The sequence below is a fragment of the Pelodiscus sinensis genome, chromosome 12, assembly GCF_052426305.1.
Source record: "Pelodiscus sinensis isolate ZL-2025 chromosome 12, ASM5242630v1, whole genome shotgun sequence".
In the NCBI taxonomy this organism is placed as follows: domain Eukaryota; kingdom Metazoa; phylum Chordata; order Testudines; family Trionychidae; genus Pelodiscus; species Pelodiscus sinensis.
In genome coordinates, this window is record NC_143063.1 from 50413875 (window position 1) to 50425880 (window position 12006).

General features: G+C 48.5%; 1 protein-coding gene across 1 annotated transcript; it reads right to left on the reverse strand.

Moving 5' to 3' along the window:
• Window positions 1–647: 647 nt before the first annotated feature.
• On the reverse strand, window positions 648–10587 carry LOC149523755 (uncharacterized). The gene is made up of 4 exons (XM_089781620.1): window positions 10454–10587; window positions 8171–10233; window positions 1535–1604; window positions 648–840 (listed from the first exon to the last, which is right to left on the reverse strand). Exons 2-4 carry the CDS (start codon window positions 9954–9956, stop codon window positions 648–650), a joined length of 2049 nt encoding a protein of 682 aa, XP_089637746.1. The 5' UTR covers window positions 9957–10233; window positions 10454–10587.
• Window positions 10588–12006: the final 1419 nt, after the last annotated feature.

Sequence of the window (12006 nt, forward strand, 5' to 3'; positions counted from 1 at the left end):
CATCGGTGCAGTGGAGGAGGTTCCTTCCGAGTTCAGAGGCAAAGGCTTCTATTCCCGGTACTTCCTCACGCAGAAGAAGTCCGGTGGGTGGAGACCAATTCTAGATCTTCGTGGGCTCAACCGCCACCTGAGGAAACAAAAATTCAAAACGGTTTAGTTCCTCACGTGCCTGAAGTTGTTAGGCCACATGGTGGCTACAACATATGTCATTGCAGAAGTGCATCTTCGCATGCGGTGTCTGCAGCATTAGCTCCTGGTAGTATAGAAACCTGGCATGAGTGATACCCACTAACTGATATCTATCCCTGCTCGCATCAAAGACTCGCTCACATGGTGGCTTGATCCGACCATAACACTCACGGGCATCCCATTCCACGCTCGAGCTCCATCCATCCAGATTACCACGGACGCATCCCTTTGTGGGCTGGGGAGCACATACGCGACACCATCAGGTCCAAGGTTTATGGTCTCACCGAGAATCCCTACTCCATGTAAACTTCCTAGAGCTCAGGGCAGTCTTCAATGCCTGTCGACACTTTGTCCACCAGATCCAAGGGACTACAGTATAGATCCTTACGGACAACATCTGCACTGTATACTATATCAATCACCAAGACGGAGCCAGATCCAGAACTTTATGTGCAGAATCAATACGCCTCTGGAAATGGGCAATTCGCCATGGTGTCACACTCACAGCTGCCTACCTTCCCGGCAAGAGCAATACCATCGCGGATGCACTGAGCAGTTCTTTCCACTCCCAACATGAATGGGAGCTCCTCAACAATGTAGTCTGTGGCCTCTTCCAACTTTGGGGCTACCCGGACGTGGACCTCTTCGCAACTCGTGACAACAAGAAATGCCGTTCTTACTGCTCGAGAGCTGGCATAGGCAGCGGATCAAAAGGAGATGTTTTTCTGCTCCATTGGGGAACATACCGTCTTCTATACACCTTTCCCCCAATTCCGCTGATACCTCGGGTGATAGGGAAGATATTAGCAGATGCAGTGACAGTAATCCTGGTGGCCCCCTTTTGGCCTTGTCAGACTTGGCTGCCGCAACTTACGCATATGTCGTTATCCCAGCCTCACCAACTTCCACAACTGTACAACCTCCTCTCCCAACAATGCGGCACCCTTCTTCATCCAAACATCGACCGGCTGCACCTAACAGCCTGGCTCCTGACTGGCTCCAGAGACCAGAATTAACCTGCTCCCAAGCAGTCAGAGACGTGCTGATACAAAGCAGGCGTCAAGCCACCCACAGGTCATACCTAGACGTCAAGTGGCGTCCCTCTGATGGCACCCATACAATTAATCTTGGACTATATGCTCCACTTGCGTTCACGAAGCTTGGCGGTTGCTTTGCTGAAAGTCCATTTGGCTGCGATTTCGGCCTTTCACTCTCCCATAGATGGTTCTTCCATGTTCGCACATCCACTTGCGAAGAGGTTCATGAAAGGAATTACCAACCTCTACCCACCATACAGGCCCACCCCAGAGCCATGGGACCTTACCTTTGTATTGGACACTCTTACTTGTCCACCATTCGAACCGCTTGCTGGCAAAAACTCTCCAGATTGTGGCGCTGGGACGAGCCCGACACCTCTAGTGGAGCACTCACAGGGACACACATCTCAAAGAACAGATGTTACTGCACAAGGTGAGTAACAATTTCTTCCTTCCCAAGTTGATTATCATAGTGTCAGCCGATGGTCAGGGCAGTGTGTGTGTGTGTGTGTGCTGAAAAAAGGTTTAATGTCCGTGACTTTACCGCTAGGACCGGGGTCCCATCGCGGAGGGCAGCCAACATGCTGACAGACGCTCCAGAGTTTATAGGAAGAGCTTATTACATCTCAGATTTTAGCTGCTAGGATACAGGATACCTTCGCAGCAGGCAGACTAGGGAAGACTGAGAGATGCCCCAATGGATCTGTCACCTGGGAGTGACACGATCCAAAACGCCCAAGCTCTTCCTATACCTGTCCCTTATGACCGGCTGAAGTTCTTTTAAATTGTGCTTGGTTCTGTTACAACAACTGAAGGAGTCAGGTTAAAAACTTAAACAGTTACAGATTTATTAAAAAGACTTATAAAAGCATATGGTTACAATGGCTATTGCTCTTTCTTAACTGCTAGCAAATATAGATCTTAAAAATGGTTACAAAGAAATAAAGATAGAAAATAGAAATAATGGTACCAAGTGACAGCTTAATCTTTAACGAGCTCTAAGTCTATATGTACACTTAAGACAAAGGACCACATCCAGGTACAATTTTTACCCCCTTCTGTGCCTCTCGACTCCAGCGGGTCAAGCCAGGGCTGGTCCCTCACTTCCTAGGAAAGACGAATACGAGGTGGGCGTCCCCGTGGAACCTTGGGAGGTCAAGCACCTAACCCGACCAGCAAATAGATGGTAGATTGACACTCAGAGTAAATGCGCTACTGGACCCATCTTTATACCCCTGGCGGCCCGTATCCTCTTTATTATCATAAGATGCCAAATTGTACTGGTCCATTTTGTGGTGCCAGTTCTTACAAGGGAGTTTCAAATAATTTACACTTGTAAGAGAGATAACCAAATTGTGAGTACTAGACATTTTTTTACTGGGCGAGAGATTACTCCCCCTGCGGACGGCTGTGTGTTCATATCAATATGGGTTTTAGTCAAGGGCACTCCTTGGCAGCCTCTTGGTCAGCAATTGACATATCTCTGTTTACAGCCATTCAGGGTCACACAGCACGCTGCATATCCGGCCCTTCTGCTCTGTGTGCCCTGTATGCTCCAGGAAAGCAAAGATGGATATTACAGGGGGGTTCCTGTCTGCCTACAAATAGCAGTGGAGATATGTCTTCAGGTTTTGCATCTGTTGTTCTAGCAGCGTCTTGTGTAGCTTTGAGTTGGTGTGTCCTGGTCTGTGGCCATCTGTCCCTGCTTAGGTGGGGCAGTTCAGAAATGTACATTTCAAGTCCCAGTCCTGGGCTGAATGACTCTGAAACAACATTTGTCCTGGATTCACTATGCTGCTCTGTGCCTGCTTGAGACTGAAGGGCAGCACCAGTCTCTTCCTGATGAGTGGGGGGAGCTGACGTGGAGCTCAGCCCAGCCTCACTATGAAGCTCAACCCCCTGCTTCTCCTCTGCCCCTATAGGCCTTACTCCTAGTCAGGCCTGAAGGCAGAACTGGGCTATGATAAGAGGTACCCAGGGAGCTTTGGCTACTGTGGGGAGCCCTTGATCCTTCACCTGTCCTGGGCAGGGTGAATGGGGTGCCAAGAGCAGTCCCTGGCCTATGTCTTCATCCCCTAGGGCAGGTGGAGGTTCTGGGGCTCCTCACAGTGGCCCAAGATCCCTGGATGACTCTTTCTGCTGCCCAGCTCCAGTTTCTGATCTGACTAGGGGCAGGACCTCTGGGGGAAGAGTTGAAGCCAGAGGTGGAGCCACAAAGATCAGTGGGGCTCCTGCATGCATCCTGTTTTTGTAGTTTAAAAAGGTGTTTGGGTCACCCTATTTGCAGGGAACTTGCTTCTGAAGACAATACTGCAGAAGCTTAAATCATAGCACTCCTGTTACTGATCCTAAATGAATCTCTCGTGGTGGGTGTCATAGGCTCTGACTTATGGGTGCTCTGGGGCTGGAGCACCCAGGGGAAATAAATAGAGGGTGCTTAGTACCTACTGGAAGACCAGCCTATCAGTTCCTTCTCCCTCCCCATGTCTTCTGCGCAGAGGGAATCAGCTGTTCAGCAGCATTCAGGAGATGCTGCGGGGGAGGGGGAAGAGGCAAAGGAGTGGGGGCAGGAAAAGGTGGGGGTGATAAGAAGTGGGTGGGGATAAGATGGGGGGTTGAGGGAAGGAGTGTGGTGTGGGTAGGCCCTGGAATGGATCAGGGGTTGAGTACCCCCTGGGAACTCTGGCCTATGGTGAGTTAACCACTTTCTTTCATTTAAGATAGCAACAATGAACTGTTATTCTCCTCCATGCCAACCTCCACCTAAAACAAAGTTGTCTTCTTCAAGTGCTTGCTCATGTCAGTTGCAGTCAGGAGTGCGCACGCCGCATACACAGGTGTTGGAAACTTTTTCCCCTAGCAGCTCCCATAGAGTTGGCTGTGGAGATCCCTACAGTGGCACCAATAGATCAGCATTTATATACCACTGCCGACCCTGCCCCTCACTCAGTTCCTTCTTACCATCCGTGGAGGTGTTGGAACATCTAGCTGTCTTGCTTAGGCAAGCCGCTAGTCCCTAGAACAGTTTTCTAGTTGGATCAGTTATTTGTGGCAACAGCAGACAGGGTGAAAGGGGACTCGGTTTCAGCCCAGTGTATATCCTCAAGGATAGTAGGATGTATGTGCACCTGCTATGAATTAGTGGGGGTAGCACCCCGTATGGTAATGGGACACTACACAAGGGTGTATGTTTCCTCCACTGCATTCCTGGTGAAAGTTCCCATTTAAGAGATATGCAGGGCAGCAACATGGTCATCAATACACACTTTTACCACACACTACACCACTGACAAGTTCTCAAGGGAAGATGCCATTGTTGGTAGCGTGGTGCTCCAGTCCAATCAGTGGTCCTTAACTCTGACCCCACCTCCATGGTGTAGTGGCTTGGGAATTACCTGATTGGAATCAACATGAACAAGAAAAGACAGTTACCTGTTCCTGTAGCTGGTGTTCTTTGACATGTGTTGTTCATTCTAACATTCACCCTCCTTCCCCACTGTTGAAGTAGCTGGCAAGAAGGAACTGAGGAAGGGACAGGGTCAGCAGTGGTATATAAGCACCACACCTGGGGTCTCCGGAGCCAACGCTCTGGGAGCTGCTAGGGAAAAACTTTTCTGATGCTCATAGACGCGGTGCATGTACTTCTGATAGGCATGGACATGAACAACACATCTTGAAGAATACCAGTTGTAGGAACGAAACAGGTAACTGTCCTATATGCAGTATACCTAGGAATTAGAACTTTGTGGACAGAGGATTTTGCTGAGTATTGTTTCAGGTGTGTACTCAGGGGAGAAACATACTGGGAAGAACATACAGGCAGGTGGACAAGCATGGTTTCTGGCCCAAGGGGAACCTTAGAGATTTTTGGCTGAGCTGGCTTTAGAGTTTTGGAGCTGTGAGCAAGAAAACTGTCTCCTGTTGTTTGAGTTCTCTTGTGTCCAGGGATATAGAACTTCATATAGTCTTTGTAAATAAAACTGCATCGAAGAAATACCTGATTCCAACAGCAATTTCTCATTCCAGCTGGAACAACCTACAAGACCTTGAATTTTTGGTAGCTCTTATGGGCCAACAGGGTAACAATGTATAAATGATCTCTCTAAAATTAATATACATTTTTTAAAAAGTGTGTTTCTTGCATGTTTTCTTCAGTTATTTGTACCTATTTCAAGGTCTTTCTTTCTTTCTTTCTTTCTTTCTTTCTTTCTTTCTTTCTTTCTTTCTTTCTTTCTTTCTTTCTTTCTTTCTTTCTTTCTTTCTTTCTTTCTTTCTTTCACTATGTCTACACTGCTGAGAAAAGTCAAAAAAAGATATGCAAATTGCGAATCGCAATTTGCGTATCTTTTCCTGCTTTTTTTCTGAAAGAGGCTTTTCTGAAATTTGGTCCATCTACACGGGGCCAAATTTTGGAAAAAACTCCTCTTTCAGAACATCCCTTATTCCTCTCAAGAGGGATGCCAAAAGAACATGTCCAAAATTGCATACCTTTTTTCGAGTTTAGGGTGCTATGTAGATGCACCCTGAGGCTATGTCTAGACTGCAAGCCTCTTTCGAAAGAGGCTCTTTCGAAAGATACTTTCGAAAGAGCGCGTCTAGACTGCACGTTGAACTTTCGAAAAAGCGGCTTGCTTTTTCGAAAGAAAGCATCCAGTGAGTCTGGATGCTCTCTTTCGAAGAAGCCCTGTTTACATTGAAGAACGCCTTCTTTCGAAAGAGGAACTTTCGAAAGAAGGCGTTCTTCCTCGTGAAATGAGGTTTACCGCCATCGAAAGAAAAGCCGCGTTCTTTCGATTTAATTTCGAAAGAACGCGGCTTGAGTCTGGACGCAGGGGAAGTTTTTTCGGAAAAAGGCTACTTTTCCCGAAAAAACCCCTGAGTCTGGACACAGCCTAAGAGTATATCTACACTACAGTGCTATTTCAAATTAACTTCCCCTCCCCCTTCGAAATAACGCATCTATATACAAAAACTATTTTGAAATAGCATTTTGCTATTTCGAAATAGCACGTCCACACTGAGTGGACCCTGAACCGAAGTTAAGGCTGGCCGGAGCCAGTGCTGGCAGGGCATCAGTTTAGGACTTAGTGTGTGGGGCTGCTGCCTGAGGCTAACTGAGCTCCATGCTTAAAGGGACCCTACCCCCACCCTGGACAGACAGTTCTCAGGGTTCCCCACTTGCTTGTCCTCCTCGAGGGATAGCAAAGCATTCCTGTCTTGGAGTGCCCTGAGTGCCCACACTCGGGATACCACAGCACTCAGCCACATGTAGCCAGAGCTGCCCCATGGCATGCCAGTGCGTCTCATGGGGTCGTTGCTTCAGGCTGCCATCCGGGGGGTCTGTCAGGGGGATGTCAGGATCCTGGAGGCCCTGAGAGAGAGCGTCCACCCCGAGAAGCCCTCAGAGCCTCCCTAGTCCTCCCCACCAGCGGCTCGTGCCCCATTCCTCCCTCACGTCCTTCCACTTACCCGTCCCTAGCCCCCCTTCCTGATGTCAAATAAAAGACATGTATGTTCAAAAATAGAAACTGGATTTATTGAACAAAACTGTGTGTGGGGAGATGAACCTCTGGGGAGACTGGGAAAAAGAGGTGGGAGAGGGGAAGAGAGAGGGTGGAAGAGAGGAGGAGGAAACCTGGGAGGAGAAAGCTGGAAGGGGGAAGAAGGGGGAGAGGAGGCTCAGGGTGGGGGGTCTCGCCAGACCAACCTGACTTTCATGCTAACCTGCTCCTGGGTTCGCTTGTGGCCTTTGGTGACCAGGCTAGCAGCTATCCTGCCCTAGATGGCCACATTCATAGAATCATAGAATCATAGAATAATAGGACTGGAAGGGACCTCGAGAGGTCATCGAGTCCAGCCCCCCGCCCTCAAGGCAGGATCAAGCTCCGTCTACACCATCCCTGACAGATGTCTATCTAACCTGTTCTTAAATATCTCCAGAGAGGGAGATTCCACCACCTCCCTTGGCAATTTATTCCAATATTTGACCACCCTGACAGTTAGGAATTTTTTCCTAATGTCCAATCTAAACCTCCCCTGCTGCACTTTAAGCCCATTACTCCTTGTCCTGTCCTCAGAAACCAAGAGGAACAAATTTTCGCCTTCCTCCTTGTGACACCCTTTTAGATATTTGAAAACCGCTATCATGTCCCCCCTTAATCTTCTTTTTTCCAAACTAAACAAGCCCAGTTCATGAAGCCTGGCTTCATAGGTCATGTTCTCTAAACCTTTAATCATTCTTGTCGCTCTTCTCTGTACCCTTTCCAATTTCTCCACATCTTTCTTGAAATGTGGCGCCCAGAACTGGACACAGTACTCCAGCTGAGGCCTAACTAGTGCAGAGTAGAGCGGCAGAATGACTTCACGAGTTTTGCTTACAACACACCTGTTGATACAACCTAGAATCATATTTGCTTTTTTTGCAACAGCATCACACTGTTGGCTCATATTCAACTTGTGGTCCACTATGACCCCTAGATCCCTTTCCGCCATGCTCCTTCCTAGACAGTCGCTTCCCATCTTGTATGTATGGAACTGATTGTTCCTTCCTAAGTGGAGCACTTTGCATTTCTCTTTATTAAACCTCATCCTGTTTACCTCTGACCATTTCTCTAACTTGCTAAGGTCATTTTGAATTATGTCCCTATCCTCCAAAGAAGTTGCAACCCCACCCAGTTTGGTATCATCTGCAAACTTAATAAGCGTACTCTCTATCCCAATATCTACATCATTGATGAAGATATTGAACAGTACGGGTCCCAAAACAGACCCTTGAGGAACTCCACTTGTTATCCCTTTCCAGCAGGATTTAGAACCATTAACAACAACTCTCTGACTACGGTTATCCAGCCAATTATGCACCCACCTTATCGTGGCCCTATCTAAGTTATATTTGCCTAGTTTATCAATAAGAATATCATGTGAGACCGTATCAAATGCCTTACTAAAGTCTAGGTATATGACATCCACTGCTTCTCCCTTATCCACAAGGCTCGTTATCCTATCAAAGAAAGCTATCAGATTAGTTTGGCATGACTTGTTCTTCACAAACCCATGCTGGCTATTCCCTATCACTTTATTACCTTCCAAGTGTTTGCATATGATTTCCTTAATTACCTGCTCCATTATCTTCCCTGGGACAGACGTTAAACTGACCGGTCTGTAGTTTCCTGGGTTGTTCTTATTCCCCTTTTTATAGATGGGCACAATATTTGCCATTTTCCAGTCTTCTGGAATCTCCCCTGTCTGCCATGATTTTTCAAAGATCATAGCTAAAGGCTCAGATACCTCCTCTATCAGCTCCTTGAGTATCCTGGGATGCATTTCATCAGGACCTGGTGACTTGCTGACATCTAACTTTCCTACGTGATTTTTAACTTGTTCTTTGTGTATCCTATCTTCTAAACTTACCCTCTCTCTGCTTGTATTCACTACGTTAGGCACACCTCCAGACTTCTCGGTGAAGACCGAAACAAAGAAGTCATTGAGCATCTCCGCCATTTCCAAGTTCCCTGTTACTGCTTCTCCCTCCTCACTAAGCAGTGGGCCTACCCTGTCCTTGGTCTTCCTCTTGCTTTTAATGTATTTATAAAAGGTCTTCTTGTTTCCCTTTATGCCTGTAGCTAGTTTGATCTCATTTTGTGCCTTTGCCTTTCTAATCTTGCCCCTGCATTCCCGTGTTGCTTGCCTATATTCCTCCTTTGTTAGTTGTCCTAGTTTCCATTTTTTATATGACTCCTTTTTTATTTTGAGATCGTGCAAGATCTCCTTGTTAAGCCAAGCTGGTCTTTTGCCATATTTTCTATCTTTCCTACACAGCGGAATTGTTTGCTTTTGGGCCCTTAACAACGTCCCTTTGAAATACTTCCAACTCTCCTCAGTTGTTTTTCCCTTCAGTCTTGCTTCCCATGGGACCTTACCTACAAGTTCTCTGAGCTTATCAAAATCTGCCTTCCTGAAATCCATTACCTCAATTGTGCTGGTCTCCCTTCTACCTTTCCTTAAGATCATGAACTCTATTATTTCGTGATCACTGTCCCCTATACTGTCTTCCACTTTCAAGTTCTCAACTAGTTCCTCCCTATTTGTTAAAACCAAATCCAGAACAGCTTCTCCTCTGGTAGCTTTTTCAACCTTCTGAAACAGAAAGTTGTCTCCAATGCAGTCCAGAAACTTATTGGATAGCCTGTGCCTCGCTGTGTTAGTTTCCCAACATATGTCTGGATAGTTGAAGTCCCCCATCACCACCAAATCTTGGGCTTTGGATAGTTTTGTTAATTGTTTAAAAAAGGCCTCATCCACCTCTTCTACCTGGCTAGGTGGCCTGTAGTAGACTCCTAGCATGATATCACCCTCGTTTTTTACCCCTTTTAGCTTAACCCAGAGACTCTCTACACAGCTATCTCCTACATTCATCTCCACTTCAGTCCAAGTGTGTACATTTTTAATATACAAGGCAACCCCTCCTCCCTTTTTTCCCTGTCTGTCCTTCCTGAGCAAGCCGTACCCTTCCATACCAACATTCCAATCATGCGTCCCATCCCACCAGGTTTCTGTAATACCAATGATATCATAGTTGTATTTATTGGTTAGCAATTCCAGTTCTTCCTGCTTATTACCCATACTTCTCGCATTTGTATATAGGCATCTAAGATACTGATTTGATCTTGCCTCCCTGTTGTGCCCTGACCCTCCTTTCTCCTTCCCATTATAGGCCGTAGTCCCCCCCATTTCCAACCCATCTCCCAGTCCCGCACATGCAGCACTTACCTGTGGGCTTTGTTCACCTGCCCCCAACAAACCTAGTTTAAAGCCCTCCTCACAAGGTTAGCCAGTCTGTGTCCAAACAAGGCCTTCCCGCTCCTGGAAAGGTGAACTCCATCTCCGCCAAGCAGTCCTTCCTGGAAGAGCACCCCGTGATCAAGGAAGCCGAATCCCTCCTGGCGACACCATCGTCGCAGCCAGGCATTCACCTCCAGGATGCACCTCTCTCTGCCCGGGCCCCTACCTTTGACAGGAAGGATAGAAGAGAATACCACCTGCGCTCCAAACTTCTTCACCCGTACTCCCAAAGCCCTGTAGTCACACTTGATCCGCTCAGTGTCACACCTGGCAGTATCATTTGTGCCCACGTGGATGAGTAGCATGGGGTAGTAGTCAGAGGGCCGGATAATCCTCGACAATGCCTCCGTAACATCTCGGATACGGGCCCCTGGCAGACAGCATACCTCTCGAGATGAGCTGTCAGGGCGACAGATGGGTGCCTCCGTTCCCCTCAGAAGAGAGTCTCCAACCACCACTACCCTACGTTTCCTCCTCGCAGTGGTGGCAGGAGACTGCTCAACCTTGGTGGTGCAAGGCCTGGTCTCTTCCACTGTGGGGGGTGACTCCTTGTCTCCTGCTGAAAGTAAAGTGTAACGGTTATGTAACAACACAGTGGGAGGGTTAGGAGCAGGGGTGGAACACTGCCTGCTGCCGGAAGTAACCAGCTGCCAGTTCTCACCCTGCACCACCGCCTCCTCCATAAGTGGCTGGTCAACAGTCCCACATCCTAGGACAGTGACCTCCGTGGACTCCACAGGAATACTGTCCAGGAATTCCTCATGGCTTCGAATGCTCCTCAGCCTGGCCACCTCCTCCTGTAGCTCTCCCACCTGCTGCCTGAGAGATTCCACCAGCAGGCACCTTTCACAACGGTTGTCTCCCCCAGCCTGGAGATCACTCAGTGGGAATTGCAAGCCACAAATACAGCAAGACCACACCAGGACCTGGGTAGAGGCATCCATGCTCAGGTTCTCTGTCTGGATACAGGCACAGGTGGAGGAGACAGGAGAAGTACTGGCACAAGCGCTACGGGTCTTCATCACCATCAGTCACTCCCTCTGCCCAACTCCCTCTTCAACTCCCCTGTCTGCAGTCCCCTGGTCGCACTGCTCTGGCTTTTTAAAGCCTGCTTGCCTAGGTCAGGCCTGCCCCCTTCTGAGTCACACAGGGGAAGGCTGAGCCTGAGGCTAATCAGAGGCAATCAAGGGAACAATGGCAGGCTCTCAGTCCCAACTGCCACAGAAGCTGAAACTGAAACTGCTAGCACTCACCTGGAATCAGACTCAATTCACACTTCAAACTGTAAAATTCAAACAGTCAGGCACACACACACACTCACACCACAGCTTGTACTCTCACCGGGTAGCCTCTTCGGCGGTGGGGTCGCTTTGCTCTCCCTCTTCAACTCCCCTGTCTGCAGTCCCCTGTCCGCTTCGCTCCCCTGGTCGCACTGCTCTGGCTTTTTAAAGCCTGCTTGCCTAGGTCAGGCCTGCCCCCTTCTGAGTCACACAGGGGAAGGCTGAGCCTGAGGCTAATCAGAGGCAATCAAGGGAACAATGGCAGGCTCTCAGTCCCAACTGCCACAGAAGCTGAAACTGAAACTGCTAGCACTCACCTGGAATCAGACTCAATTCACACTTCAAACTGTAAAATTCAAACAGTCAGGCACACACACACACTCACACCACAGCTTGTACTCTCACCGGGTAGCCTCTTCGGCGGTGGGGTCGCTTTGCTCTCCCTCTTCAACTCCCCTGTCTGCAGTCCCCTGTCCGCTTCGCTCCCCTGGTCGCACTCCTCCATCTAGTGCGGAGATCATGGACATTGAGGGCATCCCCCCCAAACCTGAATAAGGTTCATGAACTCCACCCTGAACCAGGAAGGCGCCCGCCTTCTCCAGCCCCTGTCAGGCTTCTGGGAGCTGGCAGACTGCTCCTGGGGAGCGGTAGAGGGCTGG

Bases quoted from the DNA above. Each gene is read 5' to 3' on its own strand.
- LOC149523755 (XM_089781620.1), bottom strand. From the start codon at position 9,956: ATGGGGGGGACTACGGCCTATAATGGGAAGGAGAAAGGAGGGTCAGGG. The intron at 1,605-8,170 runs GTAAGGCATTTG...GTGCTCCACTAG, and splicing joins TGTCATATACCTAGACTTTA to AGGTGTCGGGCTCGTCCCAG. The intron at 841-1,534 runs GTAAGAGTGTCC...TGTTGTCACGAG, and splicing joins GCGGTTCGAATGGTGGACAA to TTGCGAAGAGGTCCACGTCC.